Source organism: Vipera ursinii, assembly GCF_947247035.1.
Source record: "Vipera ursinii genome assembly, chromosome: 2".
Taxonomy (NCBI): domain Eukaryota; kingdom Metazoa; phylum Chordata; class Lepidosauria; order Squamata; family Viperidae; genus Vipera; species Vipera ursinii.
The window spans coordinates 118,991,903-119,014,116 of NC_139513.1; the positions used below are offsets into that span (position 1 = coordinate 118,991,903).

Genomic DNA, 22,214 nt, shown 5'->3' on the forward strand with positions numbered 1-22,214 from the left:
ATGAAAAGCTAACTGTCAAAGCAGCTGTGGGGAGAGTTCAAGAGCAGGAGAAACCTTTGCCCCTGAATGTCCTCTACCTTTCCTACAGTGCCTCTTCTGGAAAAGACAACTTCCAAGACAGAAGTACTGTCTAGTAACTCAGGGGTCTTCAAACTTGGCCCTTTTATGACTTGTGGACTTCAACTCCCAGAATTCCTCAGCCAGCTTTGCTGGCTGAGGAATTCTGGGAGTTGAAGTCCACAAGTCATAAAAGGGCCAAGTTTGAAGACCCCTGGTCTAGTTAGTAGTAGATCGTGGTGGTGACGGTGACGATGATGATGATGATTTAAATAAATAAACAAGCAAACCAAGCGAGAAGCCACAGCAGTCCTTTCCCGTGGAGGCTGAGCAAAGCAACAGCTAGTTAAGAGGCTGGGGTTGCCAAGTTTTGAGAGGAAGGAACAGGCGATTTAAATGGTTCCCTTTCTTTCCAAGGCGTGGATCTTTCTGGTTGTTGGGCTGTTTGTTCTTGGCAGACGGGCCCCTTCACCCCCGCCACCCAAAGAATAATAATGGGCATCTGGGAGCCGTTTCAAGTGGACTTTAATTTGTCTTCATGAAACTCACAGCAGTAAGCTCCAAGCGCGCCCCCCTCCCCCTTTTCTCGGCGTAGTGACCACAGACTAATCCCTCGCTCTCTCAGCAAGGGAACGAACGAACGAACGCACGCACGCACGCCTCCGCCTTGTCGAGCGCGTCCGAACGGGGGAGCGACATTCACGTGTCAGGGTAACGTGTGACCCCGGGCAAACTCGGGTCTCCGGGTTTTCGGAGTCCGGCCCTCTTCCCCCACCTGCAACTAAAAATTAACCGGCAACCTCCAAAAAAAATAAAAAGCGAGAAAGGGAAGATTTACGGGGGATCAAAAGTTGGTGCAAAGTCGTAGAACCGAGCAGAGAAACGGGAAGGGGGGGGGGCTGTCAATGATTGCGCTCTCCATGGAGACCCGAGGACCAATGAGAAGGGCAGAAGCTGTTTATAGAGGCGGAGCGTCTCCATGGCATCCAGAGAAGCCTTTTCGAGCAGCTACTTATTGACAGTCATTCTGTTGCTTACAAATCACAGTACCTTTGGGATAAAAGGGCTCTGGCAGCTTTAATAATTTATCCGACGGGAGAATAGTAGAAATCCCCCTCTCCCCCTCCCTTTTTTCTTCGTTACCCCACCGAAGAGCCCCCCCCCCCTCTCGTTTAGCTGTAAACGTTTGGCAGCAGTGGGGTTTCTTCATAGGAGCAGGTAAGATGACGGGATTATTTATTTATTAGGCTGGCTAAGAAGAGGGACGTTTAGGTTTCGATCTCCCATTATATTGGGAAAGCCTTATTCTCCTTCCCACATCCACCGCATCAAACTGTGATCGCGGGTCCCCAGTCATCATATGGAAAAACTTTCATTTCAAGGGAGTGGATGAGACATTAATTTAAGGTAACGATCTTGGTAGTGTATTTGGGGGGTTGGGTTTGTATGTCTTTAACACGGAGGTGTTTGGCACGGTTTTCATTTCTTCGTTCTGGACCCTGGACACCTAAATACAAGTATTTATTGCTCTTATATGTTGTTGATCCTCCCAATTTATTGTATGATTGTAACCTATATCAGTACCCCCTTAAAATTGCCCAGAAAATCTATAAGAATCTGTAAGCCAACTAAGATGATTTAGTTTGTTTAAATTGTCTAGCTTCATATCATCGGTGGAAATAATTTTCAGTCTGTTCAACAGACTTTTCTGTATTGAGGTACTTTCAGCAACAACAAAACTTCCCATATGAATATGTATGCCCAGGATAGGATTGGCAGTTCTAGCCATTGTGAAAAGAATTTATACACCCAGTACTTATTAATTTGGATAGTGGAAGATATGTTCATCAATTATTACTGTTATTGTAGTGTAGTCCTGTTCATATCTACTTAGAAATAGATATCTCAGCATTTAATAGGGCTTGTAACCAGGTAAGTGTATCTAGAATTGCTGTCTTAAATATATGTATTCATATCTCCATCCAATTTATATATATATAATAAAGATTTGTCCCATGTTTGGGGCCTAGCAAGGTAATCTAAATAGTTAACAAGCATTTAACATATATATATGTGTGTGTGTGTGTGTGTATGGGATTGGGCGAATTCCACCCAATTTATCACCACTGTGGCCTACATAAAACAAGCTGCTATAGTTGAGAAGAATGATTTGATTTGATTTGATTTGATTTGATAGATGTGACTCCATTCTCTAGGGTTACATCCAGGATATATTTGGCTCCTGTGCTTTTTAATGTTTGGTTGGGAAGTAACTTGCTCAAGGGTACATCTGTGTGCTGCGTAGTGGTTAGGGACCTTGAACGTCTTCATGTTATTGTTTCAGGATTGTTCCCTTACCCATCCTCCCCATTCTTTTCCAATCCCCCCTTCCTGCTCTCCCACAATTCCTGAATGTTGGACCTGCCTATTTTGGCTTCCACTGGAATGACTGACAGCTGGCTAAATATGCAGTCAGAGGAAGAAAAAAGTCAAGACAATAGCATAATGGATTCGGGCAACCTGGACGACAGCTTGACCAGCCTACAGTGGCTTCAGGAATTCTCCATCATCAATGCAAACATGGGCAAGTCATCCTCTTCCCTATGCAGTACAGATCCTCATGGTTATCACAAAATACCTGGCTCGGCTGCACCATGTTCCCCCCTTGCTGGTGATCCAGCATGCATGGGAATGCCCCATACCCCTGGCAAGCCAATTTCCTCCTCCACATCCAGGACTGCACATCTACAAGGCCAGCCACTAGAAAACATAGATTACAAGACCAACCCTCATGTGAAGCCTCCTTACTCTTATGCTACCCTCATCTGTATGGCAATGGAAGCAAGCAAGAAAACAAAGATCACCCTCTCAGACATCTATAAATGGATTACTGATAATTTCTGCTATTTCCGGCATGCTGACCCTACATGGCAGGTAGGTAACTAGGAAAATTCCTGTTTTGGCAACTGTTGAGTAAGGAACCTAATTATGTATGGGAAGTTATAGTGCCTGCATACTTATATCAGTTTTGAATTAATGACTAGCTTTTCACTCAAAATGCATCCAACAGCAGTAATGGCTTATTATAATTCTTTTGACAATTTCTCTGTGACTTTCAGTGTAATTCCTTTGCATGCTAGATAAATCAGGTTAACATTTTATGGGGCTTAAGAATAACTTCTAAAATTACATGTCCAGAGATTTCAGAAACAACTATGGTAGATCTATAGGCAGTTTATTTTTTGGATCAAGTTTCCTCAAAAAGTAACATCTTTCTTTTTTCATGTTTTGCCATTTTATATGAGAACCATGTTGCTAAGTTTTCTGGCTGTAGGACACTCTTCTGAGAGAAGAATAGATTTGTTGACAACCCACCATGACATTAGAAAGCAACCAATGGCACTTAGTATTCGTGCTGAACCTTTCTCTGCTTCCTTCTCCCTTGAGTACAATTACTGTACTTGGTGTGTTTCCTATTGAAGTGTTTTGCTTGGAGTAAGCACTTAGTAGCACAAGAGATTGGTGTAAATGAGAAAACAGAACAATGTAAACAGGCATGTTCTTCCTTTAAAGGTTATCTACTATCTTTCCACTAAAGGACAAACACTGTGGATTATTCAGAAGCTAATTGTTGTAGTTATAGAAAACAGAATCACAATTAGAATGCCAGTATAAAAATTGTGTTCAAGTACAACCTTCCCCAAGTTGTCCACACGTTTGAACTACAACTCCCATAATACACAATCTACTTGGGAAGGCTGTTGTAGGAAGTATACAAAATGTATGGGGAAAATGTGTAAGAGAAAATAAGGAGGGATGAATAGAAAAAAATGGAAAGATGAAATGTAGTGGACAAGACAAAAGTTAAGTAGATTAAATATGGTTTATTTAAAAAAAATTACAAAAGGCTAAGGAATTAGATAATCTTCACAGTGGTCAGATCTATTTATAGTATGGGCCAGTATGTCTTAGACTCCATCCACCTATTGAGCTACCATTGGGTACAAAAAATGTGGCCCATCACCCTTCCTTCTATGGGCCCGAAAGCAGGTGGGATCCCCCAAAATAGGACTTTTTTTGCATGTTTTGAATTTTGGGATAGGAGGCAAACCAAGATTTTAAGTCTTGCAAATATTAATAGCATTAGTTTCAAAATTTGAACACTTCAGTTCTGATTCCCTTTCTGTTGGAATGCATTCAAACTAGATGCAAAGACTGGAGCAGGTCTTAAGCCAATGGAACAGTTCTTGGGGACCTTGTGGATTTCTTCTCCAATTGTCTTTGATTAGTAGACAAAGTACAGCTTACTGGAGACATGCTAGATATTGCACCATAAATTATTATTTATAGCCATGTTGGCCACGTACACACAATACACTGAACCCCAAACCTACATATTATAGCTTAGAACAACATATCAACCTGATCAAAGATACTGTGCATCTAAAAATTGCTTGGAGGCTATTACCTCTCTGTCATACACTGGATGGCTCTAATTCATTCAGTCACAAATATAGATCCAAAAAATAAGAGAATTATCTACAGAGAAAAGAGGCCAGTTCCAGAGGTATTTATATTTTTTTATGAAGGGTTATTGACCCATAATGTTAACTAAAATGCTTTTAGAGCCTTTAGGGTTTTGAATGCTGATACTACACTGGCCCAAAGAGAAGGCTGTGAGCTTTGCCATTAACATACTGCTTTATCTTGAAATATCTTGATTCTCCATAAGAATCTGGAAGTGGCAATTTGTTATGGAAAGCAGTCCATATTCAGGTTCTAATGCTCAATTCCTATACTCCAGATTTTGGTTTGTCATAAACAGAAGAAACCAGGTTAATGCCACTGTAGTCAAGAAAGCTTTAAAGCAACCATTCTTTACCGGTTATGGAGTGGGATGGAACAGGCGAAAGGAAAGGACACATTAACTGGTAACCTGACCTAAGGAAGATTCTTTTTCATACACCCCCCCCCCTCTCCGCTTCCTTTAATCCATTGGAAAGGGAAGATCAAAAGCTCTGGCTATATCAGTTATATACAAGGCAAAGAGCTGGATGCCATCTGGTGTTTCACAGGACTGAAGATGAAGAAAGATGTGAAAGAATTAGCAATAAGCAAGTGAGAAAAGATACTGGGAGAAAAGAAACGAACAGAAGTGACGGGCTATTTTATTAGACACAAGAACAGCCCAAAATGGTTTGCTTCCTGAAGCAGAAAACAAGATGGCACCCTCCCTCATTCCATGTAGAAGCCAACTGAACTTACAGTTGAATCTTATGTCAGTACTGATCATAGCAACTTCCATTAAAGAGCCAGTAATTAGGAGTGCTCAGAAGGAACAGACAGGAATCTGTCATATTCTTTTTGAATCTACTACCATAGCTGGCACACCTAATACTGTATTTGGCTCTATGTGATTTATTAAAATATATTTGAGCCAAAGATTGAAGTGAATAGGAAAACCAGGGGAGATCAAGTAAGGGGTAATCACTAGGTCTTTTCTAATGCACTTATTCAATTTTGGCTGAGTGCTGTATAAGGAGAAATGGTACATTTCATGATGTTTATTTGTAATTTCAATGCTTGTAAAAGTGTAGATTGTTTCAAGCATCACACTAAACTCACTGTTTGTTGAATAAGTCATTATGGATTTACACATTACTTTAAGACATAATTTATAAATCCGAGCCGCTAACTTCAAACAATGCACAGCAAAGCCAAACAAATGATAATACCGTATAAATTAGTTTAGTGTATATGATCTCTGCCTGTGATTTGCCCACATTTCCCAGTTGAAGTAGGATACTTAAAAGCCAACATCATACAAGCAAAAAAGAATTTTAATACCATCCCCAATTAATCTCAACCAAAAGAAAATGTGTTTCATTCAGGCATTCTTGTTTCTGATTTCCCTTGTGTTTGTAAAATTACAGATTAGGATGTAATGTTAAATCTCAGAGATTAAATGCCATTGAAGCATAGCAGAGAATCTCAGAGAAAAACCCTAACATTTTCTTTTTGTAACTGATTAGTAGTAAGTCAGTTTCTAGATATTATAGTGAAGATATCAAAGTTAAGTAATACAATTTCATTGCCTGTCCAAAGATACCAACACAGCACTTGCAATTCACCCCAACCCCCTCACAGAAGTTGAAAATCAACCCAATTTCTGAAGTGCTAACAACTGACTATAGTCAGTCTTTATTCCATGGTTGCTCCTACGCTTCCAGTAGTGACCTCATTGTAATGTACTGAATAATTCCTGCCCTGATCACAAAATAACTATTTCATATATGCACTTGTTTTCCTTCATGTTATAATTCCCACTAGGGAGGAAGGATGTAGAGAGTCCTCATATAAAACATTTATGTCAGTAAATTGTTCTTATTCAGTGATATTACTGGGATATATGTTCCTGTAAGTTTGTTTTAGAAGATAAATCTATAATAATTTATTTGTTTTATCTATCTACTTATACAGGAATGTCATGTCTTGGGCTGATTGACATTACTTCAGATCTATTGAAAGGATGCATTTCTTTGAGAAAGTTTTAAAAACAACTTTCTGCTCATTCATCTCTGTGTCCCTCTATATCCTGATATGTCCATAAGCAGCTTCCTATTGCTGTCATTTGGATTATACATGCAAACATATATACTTATCTAATTCTAGGTATACTGCTGTCTCAACAAAATATACCATTATCAAATGAAGTATGATCTCTTGAGTACAGAGGTTCTTACATCTTACATCTTAACAGCCAACATCCAGATTATGTTGGCCCTCCTCCACATTTGGCTCCCCTAACCCTTTGGTCCCAAAGTCTAGAGTATACCAGTTCCCCATTATTTGTCCTAAATTAAACCTAAATTAAATTAAATATGAACAGATGCTATATATCTTTAAATGATAAAAATGTTAATCTGATGAAATTTCTGGAGTCACATAATTTGGTTTTTCAGTAATTTGTTGGAAAACTACAATAAATGCTGTGGATAATACATTTTTAGGGTTAGAGGAAATCTGGTGTATTCTTGAAAAAGCCTTTTCATAATATTACAGTTTTGAATATTTACACTTGCATGTAACACATAATAAGTATTATTAATCACTGTTTTAGCTTTGTTATATGTCGCCCATAGTCACTTTTGGCGTGTTAGTTGGCTGTGTAAATTAGATGATGATAGATAGACAGATAGACAGACAGACAGATAGATAGATAGATGATAGATAGATAGAGATAGATAGATATACATAGATACATAGATACATAACAGACACATACATACATACATACATACATACATACATACATACATAAATGCAGTATAACTGCAGTATAAACAGTTATTTTATTCTCTCTTACACTCACATTCTTTGTTTTAAAATTAACAATATTCTAATATCATTTTGATAATGTGTTAATTTTATTGCCCATCATGGTTAGGAATGCAAAAAAAAAGGAATTTTAAAAGATTAAGATGTTCAAGGACCTTATTACTCCAAAATAGTTTTCATCCCACTCTGTTGAAGCAACAGAGTTATACAGAATTTAACCTGTTTTCTCTCACAACCAGCAATGCCACATATGAATTAATTCTAAAATATCTTTGAAAATAACTTTTTTCTTATACTTTTCTGAAGTATAAGACAACATCTTTTGGACATTTCATTGGTATTGCTCCTAGGTAACACAGTAAGCCTCAATTCAAGACTCAAAAGTGCTTTTCCAAAAGACAAATGAACTTTCTTGTGTTTTTTCCCTTGAAAACGTTTTGCTTCTCATCCAAGAAGTTTCTTCAGTTCTAAAAGCTTCTTGGATGAGAAGTGAGACATTTTCAAAAACAAAAACAAAAAAACCCCAAGAAAGTCCAGTTGCCTTTTGGAAAAGCACCTTTGGGACAAATGACCTGAATGATTGAGAATATGCATAGATACTTCAATTCAAGAAGCACCATTAATATGCTTGCAGCAAGGGAATATGCAGTTGCAGTATTCCAAAATTATTTAATTGATGCCAACAGTTTAATTTAAAAATAAATATATGTAGAGAACTGGAAGTCAACCTATAAAGTAGCTATGAACTCGGCAGAATGAAATCATAATAATGCAAACCTCCCCTAAAGCACCCATAGTTATTGCGTGTGTGACTAAATGAGGGACTCAGATTTTTGTTAATGGCTGACCCAAGTTTTCAGAATCAAAATTGAGAATAATGGATTTATATTCTGTTTACACAGCAACCGCAACCAGAATATCAGTAAAGGGTGCAAAGCTAAAAATTAATGAACATGAAGTACAGTACCAAGTTTTTGAGCATATTGCCAGATGTTTAAATTTTCTAGCTCCCCATGAGATTGTCATAGAACAGAGAGATGCTATGTTGTTTTTTTTAGAATAAACAAAGTAAGTGAGCTCTAAGAGCGCTAAGAGAGAAGGGAAAGAAAAGCTTGATTTTATGGGTATGTGCAACCTGTTAGATTAGACACCTGTTTCTCTCTCTTTCCTTCCTTTCAGATAACATTCGGTATCTCTTTGCAAAGATGCAGGTGGTTTGGCTGATAGTTGCATGGAAAATTATAAAAAATATTAATTAGCTGTGGCACAAGCAGCTTCCAACGGCCCAGCAGATTTGAAATGACTCTAAGGCAGGGGAAGGGAGTATTCATTGACCCTTATAAGATTTCATTATACAATAAATTCTAACTCATCCAAGATAAGTTTGTTTGCAAGAATCTCTCTCTCTCTCTCTCTCTCTCTCTCTCTCTCTCTCTCTCTCTCTCTCTCTCTCTCTCCCTGTCTCCCTCCACTGGTGTCCACATTCTCACCCGTCTCACTAGCTCCCATTCCTGTAAATACAGACTCCAAGTAAAATGTCAGGCCTCCCATAAGCAGGGCAGGGGGGAAGATGGAAGGAGATTCCTGTGGGAGTCAGTTGTATGTTTTGGAAAAGAGCCAAGATACCCAGGGAATTCAGCCTGGAGGAATAGGTTTTTATTTAGCCCTCCAGGGATTCAAGTCCTGCTTTTGCTCTTTGGCAATAAGGATTATGGATGAATAAGCATAAAGATATCTAGGCAACATTTAAAAAAAAATCCACACACAATCCTTCACCATATCCAATCTCTTAACACCCTCCTGGCTTTGTGTACTGAAAGACCAAGTTATTTACTGAATAACTGAATTTCTTTGGGGATTGGGCTCCACCACTCTGGACACATTCTTTCTTTTGTAAAATTAGAAATGTCTCGTTTGAGGATCGGTCTCTCCATCGATGTTCTTGATCATTATGATTTTTCATTTTGATTGTGAACGAGAACACCATTTTGTGCAAAGCTCAACAAAATGATCAGATGATATCTGGATGTCTGAGATGAAGCACAGAGGGGTGCAGATATAATTCAATAGGCAAGCAAGGGGTAAAGTAAGTGTTTTTTACGTGGGCCCATCTGTATCTGTCTGGGATTAAAGTGAATTCAACAGTACTTAGTTCTTATATGTAGTGCCACAGCCACAGCCCAGATGTATTTTGGGGTGGGGGCAGAATCAGCTAAAGCCAGCTTTCTGTCTATCCTGGAATTGTAATGGATATTTGGCTAGTCTTTCTACTCTCTAGCACTGTGATAAGAGCAAGGAAGTCGCTTTTTGCCAGAGCTGAAGGTATGGAATGAAGGTTATGTTTTCCATTCCATTGTAAATTGCTATGATTATACATACCTAAAATCAATGAAACAGGAACCGTGAATTCATTAGTGACTCCAGAAAACAGACAGCCCTTACTCATACAGGGCACTAATCTAAGATTTGTTTTGACTAAAGTAATTTTCTCCCTGGCAATTTACAGCATCTTCTAGGGTCTCCCATTGGGACAAAATAAGGCAAGGACACGCATTATATAACTTCAATCACAGTTGGGTGATGCTATGAGGATGCTTTATGGCACTAGTGAGGGAATAATCGTTATGTGATTTTTATGACTCCACCTTAGAAGATAAAACAAACCATAGTTTGTTTTTTCAGCAAAGCTGGTCTTGAAATTGACCGAATTTAACCGTAGCAAGTAATATCTGAAACCCCGGATCCTGTCTTAATTATTTTAATTTTCTACCCATGTTTCTCATCCAAATAGAGAAGGACGTGGCAGTACGTATTAGCCACCAGAGAAACCCGCTCCTGAAAATAAAGGAAGCCCTCTTGTTTTTCTCCCAAATTTCTCATTCTGTCTGGCAGCCGCATTCTCACACATATTGAGAGGTTAAATGAAGAACCACACACAAAACCTCCAGGGACACAAAAGCAAAGAGCTCACTATACAAAAAACAGAAAACACCTCTCACACACAGACTGGCAGACTAGTTCTTTACTGCTGCTGGGAAGTAGAGAAGCATCTGTGTTCTGGCAGAAGAGAAGAAAAGGGAACAAAACAAGAATTGGCCAGGCGAACCAGAATTATTTTACTTCTCTGCCAGATTGGCACTGGCTTATTCAACAAATCGTGGTTTAGTTTTATTTTTGCATGCAATTTTAGGGTCCATTAAAGGAAAAAAAAACTCATTGATGCTTTATTTTCCATAAGTTACAAGATGTAAACACAACCTTGATTTATTTTTTTTTAAAAAAAATACTGGCTGCAATTCCTATGTCTGTGCACTAAATCATTTCTTACTTTTTAGCAAGGAATGAAATATAGGGAGTTTTTTTTAAAAAAAGAAACACACACCCTCTTTTCAATAAAGTCCAGAAACATACAACCGTATAATTATATTTAGAAAATATGAATGTAGGAGTGGGTTATTTAGCTGAAAGTTATATATCTGCCAGTATGAATGATAAGAGAACCAGTGCCAGTCTAATATTAGAAAGATGAGATTGAGAAGAGTGAGATCCTTGTTATGTTTTATAATTCAGTATTTGTCTCAAGTCACTAATTTGAATTCCAATGCTTGTTTAGTTGCTTAATCTTTTTAAACAACTTATAATTTAGGAAGAATGGTTTTCAAAACTCTGGAGAATTAGAGACATTAGTGAAGGTTTGAAGGTTACTGAAAGAGTTAACTTATAATTCAGGTGGAAAATGTCTTTTGCCCATAGTTCATTACTAACTTGCATTTTAAGAGGATCAATCTGGGAAAGCCATCCTACATGTACAATAGAAAGCAGACAAAGACTAGATCCCAATATTCTGTTTAACTTCTCTTTTGTTTAACATTAAACTTTTCACCAGTTGCTAGTGGTATATCATATACCAATTATTTTTCATTTAATAAGGCTTGTAGAAATTTAAATTACAGAAAAGTCAAGTCCATCTGAAAAAAAAAAGTCTTAAGCAGAAGAGCAATTCAACAGGGGAGCCAATTCCTCAGAGACATAATGGACTCCCTGTCACACTAGTGTTGAATCAGAGGATAAATAGCTCTGGATCTACCTGAGATGTTTTAATTTCAGCTCCTGCAATATTCAAGAGATTTTACTCAACAGCTAAATGGCCTTTTCTGACTTTACCCTTGTTCACTTGCAGGGCACCCACTAAAAACACAGTTGGTATGAATTTAATGCATACATTAAAATATATCCTGTGTAATCTTAAAGACAATGATCTTCAGATCCTTATAGTTTGGTACTGTACGAATATTATACCTGTTAATTGATGCACAAGATCTGCCTTTGTTTGTAGACAATTTCAGTGTTCCATCTTTCTTTTGGAACAGAACATAGTAATTCTAACGGGTCTATTCAGCTGCATTCATGTCAGTAGAGAGACTTGCACTACAAATTAACACCCTTTCCAGAGCAACTCATATTAAGCTTTGCCTTTTAAATTTCAGAATTCCATTAGGCACAACCTGTCCTTGAATAAGTGCTTCATCAAGGTACCACGAGAGAAAGATGAACCAGGAAAAGGTGGTTTCTGGAAGATTGATCCTCAGTATGCAGACAGACTGATGAATGGAGCTTTCAAAAAACGCAGGATGCCTCCTGTGCAGATACATCCAGCCTTCACTGGAAGAATCCAGCAGGAGGCAAGTTCCAGTTCTTCAGCTCACCAATCAGCAACTTCTTGGAAAACCAGCAGCATTCTGAAGATCAATGTAGAATCCCAGCAGCTGCTCAAAGAATTTGAAGAAGTGACCAGCGACCAGAACTGGAACCCAGCCGATGGAAAAATGAGCCATAAACGCAAGCAGCCGCTGCCAAAACGAATGTACAAGGCAGCCCGCTTCTCCAGCTCCCCTATGCTTACTCAGGAAGAACAGACAGAGCTTGGCTCTCTCAAAGGTGATTTTGACTGGGAGGCTATCTTTGATACCACCTTAAATGGTGATTTCTCTACCTTTGAGGATCTGGAAATTACTCCTCCAATCAGCCCAATAACCAGGGATGTAGATTTGACAGTGCATGGAAGACATATTGATTGCCCACAGGAGTGGTGCCCAGCTGGGCAAGATTATGTGCTCACAGAATCTAACCAGAGTAGCTTGGACTTTGATGAAACATTTATTGCCACTTCTTTTCTTCAGCATCCCTGGGATGAAGGGAGAAATGATTACCTCTCAAATTCTGTCAACATGGATCCACTGTTTGAACTCAATGATCCTTCTTTGCAAACAGAAATGAATGACTGGAGCAATGCTGGCTGTCTTTAATGAAAGACAGTTCCCTGATTGGAAGGTTCAAGATTAACCAACTCTAAGAACAAGATGGTCCCAGAGCTGCAGGACTTGACAAAAGGAAGAATCCATGAACAAATGAGACAGCTTTAGTATTGGGACCCACTGTCTCACTGAAAAGTTAGGATGGGGGAAAAAGAAGATCTGGATAATTGGGCTGGATGTATCTAAAAGTAACTCATTTGTTATGGGGAACACTACACCCCAACAGATAACAAATAATAATAATACATTGTCTATTTGTGTTCTTTTAAAGAAATAGAGGTTTTTCTATTTGGGGCTAGAGGGAAATGAAAAGGGGATAATTTCTTTGTGGGAGAAGGGAGGCTATTTGAAGAGGTTGGAAGAGCAGGCCTTTTCTGGTGATTAGGGTATATTAGATCATCTAACCGTTTCCTCTTCTTTCTTTCTTTCTTTCCTTTCTTGGGTAAGTGTTTTTCCCAGGGAAGATTTCTAGTTAAAACATGGGACAATCTAACAGGAAAGTACAATTTCCATCTCTGTTCAAGGAGTTGCAACCACCTGTCTACCACACTAGATCAATTTAGATTTTAAAACTTACATGCTCTAAAATAAATCAGTAAGTCAAATTGTTTCAAGCTTTTAAAACAGAAGCTATTATCTATCTCTAGACCTGTAATGGAAGTTATATTTTTAGCTACAGAAGGCACAATCAGTAGAGTATTGGGGTGGGGTGGGAGGGAGGGAGGGAGGGAGGAGTATTTGTAATAATGGAAATTCAGATTGAAGTGTATCAAATGCTTGTTATTCAGAAGGAAATATAATACGTCAGTGGGAACATCTGCCACTAGATTTTTAAAAAATCTATACACGGGACTTGATTTATTCTAGATGTTCCTTTTTTACTTATTTTTGTATCTAAAATACTTCTTGACTGACTCTGTACGCTGTAATACCTAGACATAAAAGTCAAAGTAGGTAAACCCTCGGATGTTAACGTTTATTTTAAAAATATTATGCCCTTTTATAAGTAGAAGCTTATGCAAGGATTTATGGCATGCTTCAACAACTCAATCGTCAGCTCAGCTGACTGATTATGTAGGACTCTATTTTCTTGTCTTTTGGTCAACCCTCAGAATTGCTAAAACTAATTTCTCTGCTTTAAGTTATGCCTTGTCTTATGTGACTCACCAACCAGTGGCAATGTAGAACTGATTAAGCAAACCAAAACAATTCATAACTGTCATGTTCTTTGGGGTTTCTAGACTAAAGCGGAACACTATAGACCACTATACGTATAGCAGAAAATACAAAAGAAAGAACAACTTAAAACTTCACTCTGATGAAATTACTTTTGCTTTTGATCTAGAACTGAACTTTCTTGTCATCCAACTAGGCACTTTGCACCTAAAATCAGCTGTCATAACAGCCTTTGAATGTATTCAAATAAAGTAAAATGAGGATATTTAGGGTAGTTTTGGAAAATATGTCTTGAAAAGTCATAGCCTTATTAGAGACACCACAATGGTATTTCACAGAGGTTATTTTTTTTTAAAGGAGCTGTTCAATGGGTCCATTCAGGTTAAGGCTCAGTGTCCAAATAGAATTTACAGCACTGAAAAATTTTGCACCATTTTTTTCTTGCCTACATTACTTTAAAGCTGTTAACCTAAGTGCTACAAAATGCATTTTGAAATATTTATATTTTCATACACTTAGTCTGTCCTAACAAACCTCTGGTGTAGAAAGTGTCACATCCTCAGGGCAAAGGTTATGGTGCTACATTACAGCAAATACAATGATTTATGTGTGATAAAAACACTCTTCTGACCAAATCTGTACAGAGAAAACAAAAACACATGCCCGTTAGATTATGTGAATGAAAGAGCTACATTTGAATATTTCGCATGCTCTTAATTTTAGAAATTGCCCACATCATGGATACATGTATTATCTTCTGCAGAAACAGAGAATCTACATTTAGAACTTTGTGTTGTGCCACAACTCACATTTAATCTGAACTCACATTTAAATCTGCACAGAAAAATGTATTATTATTTTGTAATACCTTCAGCACTACAAAACAATTATTTTCACAGTGATCCCTCTCTCAATGTCTCTCTCTCTAGACATTTCAAGGCCTTTTCAAATCAGCTGGAGAGTAAGTGTGAGTGAGGCATGCACAATAAATGTGCATGTGATTCTAGTTTGTTTTACACAATTTCTCCTGAGGTTTCTGATCATGCAGCATGAGTCAGTAGATTGTATTTGGAGGAGATGCAGTATTTTCCTCAATGTGTACTGAGCAATCTAGAAGAAAATGGATGACCAACTGGTAACTTCTAGACTGCATTCATCCTCAGAGATTATTTGATGTAGCCTCCAAGAGTCTGCAGGTTTTTGTGGCCTGCGCTTCTGGGCAAGACCAAATTAGGTCTCTATTTAAAGGAAATAAAGTACATGCTCATGATTCTTCTAGAACAACTTTGAAGCATATGGAAAAAGCTTGGAAATATTTCCTGAAATAAACTTTCCCTGGTTTGTATATGGAATCGGTAGTACAAAAATATATATATATTTTCCTTCACCCTATTCAGCATTACATTTATTCTTTGTAGCTTCCAGTAGCTGACTTTTCGAGATCGTTTGGTCATCAAGGATTATGGCAATTTTAAGAAACTGGCTGTGCCAATTCTAAAATATATTGCTTCCACAGGTCTAAGGAACTGAAAAAGTATGGTCACTGTAGAGTGAAGTACATTCCTATTATTTCATAACAGATGTGGGATCGCTGATAATAATAGTGTTGGTAAAAACAATTATGCTTCCTGGCATTGAATAAGATCCAGCCCACAATTTTATTTGTTGTGGAAAAATTGGAGGATATTTTAGCATCAGAGGTATCCCCATTATTGGGGCGGGGGGAGGACTGATCTGGAATTCAAGCTATTATTTTCAGATTCTAACCCCCATCCTTAATCAAATTTACTCAACTTACTGATAATTAAAATATTGGAATTTTAAAAAAAATTAGGGAAGGGGGAATATATGAATGAGAAAGAAGCTTTGCTGTTGTGAACAATATGAGCAGTCTTAACCATATCAGAAGATAATTTTTTAAAAATTAAAAAATGGAATTGCTGGAAAACCTCTATTTTAGTAAGTGATGGAATAACAGAATTTTAAACTAATGTGAAAATGGAATTTATGTGCAAAATGGACCATCTGTACAGCATCAGTTTTCAAACAATTGAGGAATAGCATGTCATATTTAAAATTAGGAATATTGTAATTCCATGAATTCAGATTTGAAATTGATTCAATAATAATTGTGATCTATACAGATTTTAGTCTTTTAAAATCCTGTTGGTTTAACTAACTTTTCTACTGATGTCAGTTAATACACATTGGATCTGGCTTGGTCCAGCCCAATGCTTTTTACCATAGGATATGGCACTTCAAAATGCAGGCCCACCCATGACCACATAAAGCAACTAATTTAATTCATCTGAATAATAGCTTACCTTTCCCTTACCAATAATTGCATAGCAATGTAGTTTAGCAGGATGTTTAAAGCTGCAACTTTATGTACATTTGCTGTCTTTATATTCAAATTAATTGGAGCTTTGCTATTGATTTCTGTAGGTTATATACAATGACTCCAACCTAATTTAGAAGCCTGTGACAGTTGTATATTCTAATTTAAATGCTCTAATTAGGTAATCGAACTAGTGTTTATTTTGTAAATTTAGAATCCTGAATTTGTTTCAGGTCTTTTCAGCAGAAGCAGAGGCCAGTGAAACTGGTCGGTGTTTCTGGAATGACTGTTGCTGAAAAGTCTGCTTCCATTCTTCTTTTTGGAAAGTAATAGTAATAATAAACATAATGTCAGCATTTTGGACCACCGGCTGCTGTCAAGATTAAGTGAAGTACTATGGAGCAAAGCCAGTTTGCTATTGGAACAAGTCGAGAGCTTTCTCTGAATGGCTATAGTACAAATGTAAAGCCTCTGTAATAATTCAGCCTCTTTAATTCCCAACCAAGGAACTCTAAAAGTTGTAACTCTGTGAATGGCAGTGAATCTGTCAATTACATCTCTGCACCTGACAGAACTACAATTCCATGAGAATTCTAACAGGATACCGAAGAGTGAAAAGGAGTAATTTCTATGCAGAGGGCTTTTATGCTGTAAACATACTGTTTTCTATAGCAAGTTACACATTGTATTGCATCCAGGATTTCACACTGCAATGGGTAGCATGCTTTCGTTTTAGGCTTTGGGTTCATAAATTTACTACTAAGTTCTGTCAAAACTAATGGATGTAATATAGCGCTGACAGAACTTGAGTCTGGTTTCAAATCTGTCCCACTTTGTAGTTATTTCTTCAGTCATCGTTCACTTGTGAAATTGCTCCAGGAGTGGGTTGAACTATCAAATCTGGAAAAGTGCACTTCACATCTCTCAAGAACTTGGAAACTTACGGTACTGGCAATTAAATCTTACCATTACTGTATATTAAACCAGACATAGGGAAGGGGGGCGTTGGTTGGTTTTGCTTTTTCTTAACATAATTATTTCCTTTCTGTTCCATTTTAATGGCTTGGATTGGGGTTTGTTCCTACTCATGTTGAAAAACGGCAACAATACGTGTGCAATTTAACTATGGAAAGCTGTTTGCTATTTAAAAAAAAATAAAAAAAAACATTGGTACACTTTGTTTCCTGCTCAATAATATATTAAAAGTTATTTGTTGTTATCAGTGCTCAACAAGGATGGACAAAAGCAAGTATGCACAGCAAAATACAGCATTTCCATTAATAGCACAGAGCAGGGGTGGTGAACCTTTTGGAGACCGAGTGCCCAAACTCCAACCCAGAACCCACTTATGTATCATCGGGTGCCGGGTAGGCATGGCCCATTGGGTGGGTGTGGCCCATTGGGTAGGCGTGGCTGTGGTGGTAACGGCAGACTGGGTGGGACTAAAAAGTTCAATCAATTCCAACTTTGCGAGATCTTGTTTTTCCTGCGAGTTTAAATTGATTGATTGATTGAACCTTTTTTTTTTTGCACACGGCGGCGGAGGCCTAAAGCAAAAAGGTTTTATAAAACCCAGCTGAAGGCCTAGGACTGCGGCAACAGCGCACGTGCCCACAGAGAGGGCTCTGTGTGCCACCTGTGGCACACGTGCCATAGGTTCGCCACCACGGGCATAGAGGCCATCAGATTATACTAGGCCTAGTGGTGGGATTTAGCCTGTTTGCACCAGTTCGGCAAAACTGGTAGCTAATTTTTTATTTCCCAGGCCCAGAATGGACTTCTGGAAGGGGCATCCACATAGAGAACCGGTTGTTCACATATTTGAATCCCACCACTGGCTAGGCCTCATATAGTAATTATGCATCATTACACAGAAGCAATCTCATCAGCTGAAGTACATCTGAAGCAATGGTGTCCACTCTATATGGAATCGCATATACTTGTTTGTTCTTGAAATTTGTTTCAGCCTGCAACTTAAAGTTGTTCTTAGTTCTGGAGCAGTTGCAAGATTCTTTGAATAGCCCACTGAGGCTATTCAGCTCATGATATATAGCCAAAGCAATCTGATCTATCAAGAGATTGTTCTGTATTCCTGGGGACCACTACTACTAACTACTCCTAATAGCCACTACTATCACCAGTACAACTTACTTGTGATTCTATGCATTGCTGTGACCTCCAGTCTTCTCTGTGGTGCTCAAATTTATTTTCTCTCTCTCCCACTCTGGCAAAAAATTAAAATGATATGAAATATGCTGCAGCGGACCTCATTTCCCTACAATGCACACAGAAAAGTACCAAGGGAGTGTCTTCTTGGTTTTGCACCACTTCAAGGTCAACTCTGGAAGTTTCTAATCTCATATCGGTGGTTTGGGTGAGCAGAGTCATTCCTAAATCTTCTTCTGTGGAAATTACATCCCAGTTGGTTCCCTCCCTCACTACACCTCTGCAGATCTTGAAGGCGTTCCATTTTGTCATTGGTGAGGATTTTCACTTCAATGTGTTCCTACCTCTTGGGCTTAAATTAACCATTGCTTGATTTCCCTCTGGTAGAGGTTCAGCATCTTGCCCTATAGTTTGTCTCTTCCTGCTTTCATTGTTAGAGCTTATCTTCCCCTTCACTCAATCCAGCGTCTATATCAATATGCAATTGTAGTTGCAGCTACCGGAAAATGTGCCAAGTTGCAAAACTGATGAGATGCTATCATTTCACCTTCACAATTCATAGCTGCTTTTAAATGAAAGAGAGAAATGGGCATAAGGCATTTGGGAAGCTTTCAGAGCCCTTCAGTGCTGTGGTTTACGTATTTTTTATAATCAATTTTACCTCAGATAGCTTCTCTTCATAGCAACCTCTCAAAAGTTTTTAGGAAATGATTAGATAAAGTCAAATGCCTCCTATACTAAAAGGGATACTGAATAGGAGATGCTCAGTTGGTTTGTGTGGAATGAAGGAGATATTTGTTATACCATAGCTGATTATAGCTCACGGAGTGGGGCACTGATGATAAGATCCCATTGGTCAAATGGAGAAAAAGAGGGTTTAGCACCAACCGAGTTATAATCTTTTCATCATTTCAAGGTTGGCAAAAGTACAAGTGACAGGGAGTCACTTTGAAATAGCTTTTGGAGGGATGGGTGATGGAGAAATAGGTGATTGGGAATTGCACAGAGCTTTATCCCAAGCTTATTCACTTCCGCTATTCAGTCACTAATAACCAAATAAATATGTACAAACTGCATTTCTTTGTAATATACATTGCAGTCAGCCCAGGGATTTTTGGATTTGAGGATAGTCTCAGCATGTGAAAAATTCAGAAAATGCCAAACTTGAGTCTGCTGGCATGTCTGTCTGTCTGTCTGTCTGTCTGTCTCTCTCTCTCTCTCTCTCTCTCTTTCTCACACACACACACACACACACACACACACACACACACACACAAATAAAAGAGAAACAATTATCTACCTCTCCCCTATCTAGGACACCCTGAACAGCTGCTCTTGGCAGTGCTGAGGTTGGGCCTAATGTAGAGTAGAGGCCTCAGCCCAAGCACAACTGTTATTACTCAAAAACACCACCTTGTGCCATTCCCCAAGGCAATTGCCCCTGCGACTCAGTGCTACCCAGAATCTGCCATGCCATTTACCTTCAGGCACTACTTTCTTTCTGTAGACAGAACCCTGTGGATTACATGAGGCTGCTCTGGGGCTCACGAGGCCTTCAATCTTGAGTTGGCTTTGAAGAATACTCTTCTACAGCCTCTGCAGCTTCCAAAAACCACACAGCAGCATGCCTTGTTCTTGTGTGAGTTTCAAAGGCTCCAGTACACCCCATTCTCTCATTACCTTTACAGCCTTCAAAAATCACATGAGAACAAGGCATGCTTTCAAGAATAGTTATTGGTGGGTCTTGGTGAACACTGGGATGTCACCCCAAAACGTCATGGCATGTCACCTTTGATACACATGACGGGTTCATTATCAGGGCACTAAATCATCCTTCCCTAATGTGAGTGTATTTAAAGGGGCTGAGGAAGAGAGAACCAGATTTCAAATTACAATATTGTTTTAAAATTACGATTGAAAAATACAACAATGCACATTAAATATCTCAATGTAGAAGCATGACAAGAGAGAAAATTTTAAAAAATTAAAATTGGTAAAAATCACTGAAATAAGGCATTTATCACATGTGAAAAATTGGATTAAACAACTTCAGGATTAATAATAATAATAATAATAATAATAATAATAATAATAATAATAATAATAATAATAAGTTGGAAGGGACCTTGGAGGTCATCTAGTCCAACCCCCTGCTCAGGCAGGAAACCCTATACCATTTCAGGCAAATGGCTGTCCAGTCTCTTCTTAAAAACCTCCAGTGTTGGAGCATTCACCACCTCTGGAGGCAGGTTGTTCCACTGGTTAATTGTTCTAACTGTCAGGAGGTTTCTCCTTAGTTCTAGGTTGCTTCTCTCCTTGACTAGTTTCCATCCGTTGCTTCTTGTCCTGCTTTCAGGTGCTTTGGAGAATAGCTTGACTCCCTCTTCTTTGTGGCAGCCCCTGAGATATTGGAACACTGCTATCATGTCACCCCTCACCCTTCTCTTCATTAAACTACATATACCCAATTCCAGCAACCGTTCCCGATAATGTTTTAGCCTCCAGTCCCCCAATCATCTTTGTTGCCCTTCTCTGTACCCTTTCTAGAGTCTCGACATCTTTTTTACATCGTGGTGACCAAAACTGGATGCAGTATTCCAGGTGTGGCCTTACCAAGGCATTGTAAAGTGGTATTAACACATCATGTGATCTTGATTCTATCCCTCTGTTAATGCAGCCTAGCACTGTGTTGGCTTTTTTGGCAGCTGCAGCACACTGCTGGGTCATATTGAAGTGATTGTCTACTAGGACTCTGAGATCCCTCTACTATACCTGTGTATTTGATTTTTCCTGCCTAAATGTAGAACCTTACTTTTTTCACCATTGAATTTCATTTTGTAATGAATGTACGGAGTCATTAAAAAGGTTAAGTTTTTCGCTGGCTTAAGAAGGAGCAAGAAACTCACTTCATCCAAAAGCTTTACAGATTTTTCTACAAGTCAGTCAAATTCATATGGAAGCAAGTGGTTCCAAGCCATTTAATTCTTTAAAGGTCATAACTAGCATCTTGAGCAAAGCTTTGTATTGTGCCAATACATTTAGAACAAGAATAGAGTGATATGCCAATCAAAACCCTCCCTGGTAACTATAGCAATTGAACCATTTTCAGAATATGACTTATGATGTGTCAACAAGGAATGGATTTGAACCAACCTTTACTTCATATCCCTACTAGCTCATCTATTTATCAAGTCTATTCTACAGCAACGATACACCATCCTCTATACATACATCCAATGCCTTTCAATTGGAATAGTTCTTACTATCCTTCCAAAGGTATGCTTTGAGCTGTTTGTTTCCTTTGTAGGACATAACTAGCAAAGCAATATGCACTAATATTTGTCTAAGATCAGTTCAATTGCATACATTAAGGTACTGTGAAACCCTTTGTGAGATATATAGAACCACAACATGGAGCAGAAGATTAATAAAAGCTTTATAAGTACGGCAAAACTAAAATTCATGAAATATATCTAGGACACATGTTTAGTGATATAAGCATATCCTTAGAAAATTTATATTTATATATTTTACCATATATTTTAAAAACAAAACTTCAGCTTTTTTCATGTCTGATAAGTTTAAGGTTTTCCAAGTAGACTGAAAAATCTCTTATGTCTTCCACCCCCTTTTTTCTTATCTCTCTTACTTCATTTGTTTTGTATTTTACATATAATTTTATTAAGAATCTTTATTACAAGAGTAAAAACAAAAACAAGCTAAACTTACAGAAAGAGAACAGAAAATAATAAAAAGTGCAGAGAAAAAGGAAAACAAAGAATAAAAAGTGAAGAAAATAATAAAAAGAAAACAAATATATAAAG

General features: G+C 38.1%; 1 protein-coding gene across 1 annotated transcript; it reads left to right on the forward strand.

The window, feature by feature from the left end:
- Positions 1 to 2,469: 2,469 nt before the first annotated feature.
- FOXJ1 (forkhead box J1) lies at positions 2,470 to 12,701 on the forward strand (the record flags this gene model as incomplete). The annotated part of the gene is made up of 2 exons (XM_083356944.1): positions 2,470 to 2,991; positions 11,883 to 12,701. 2 exons carry the CDS (start codon positions 2,470 to 2,472, stop codon positions 12,699 to 12,701), a joined length of 1,341 nt encoding a protein of 446 aa, XP_083213070.1.
- Positions 12,702 to 22,214: the final 9,513 nt, after the last annotated feature.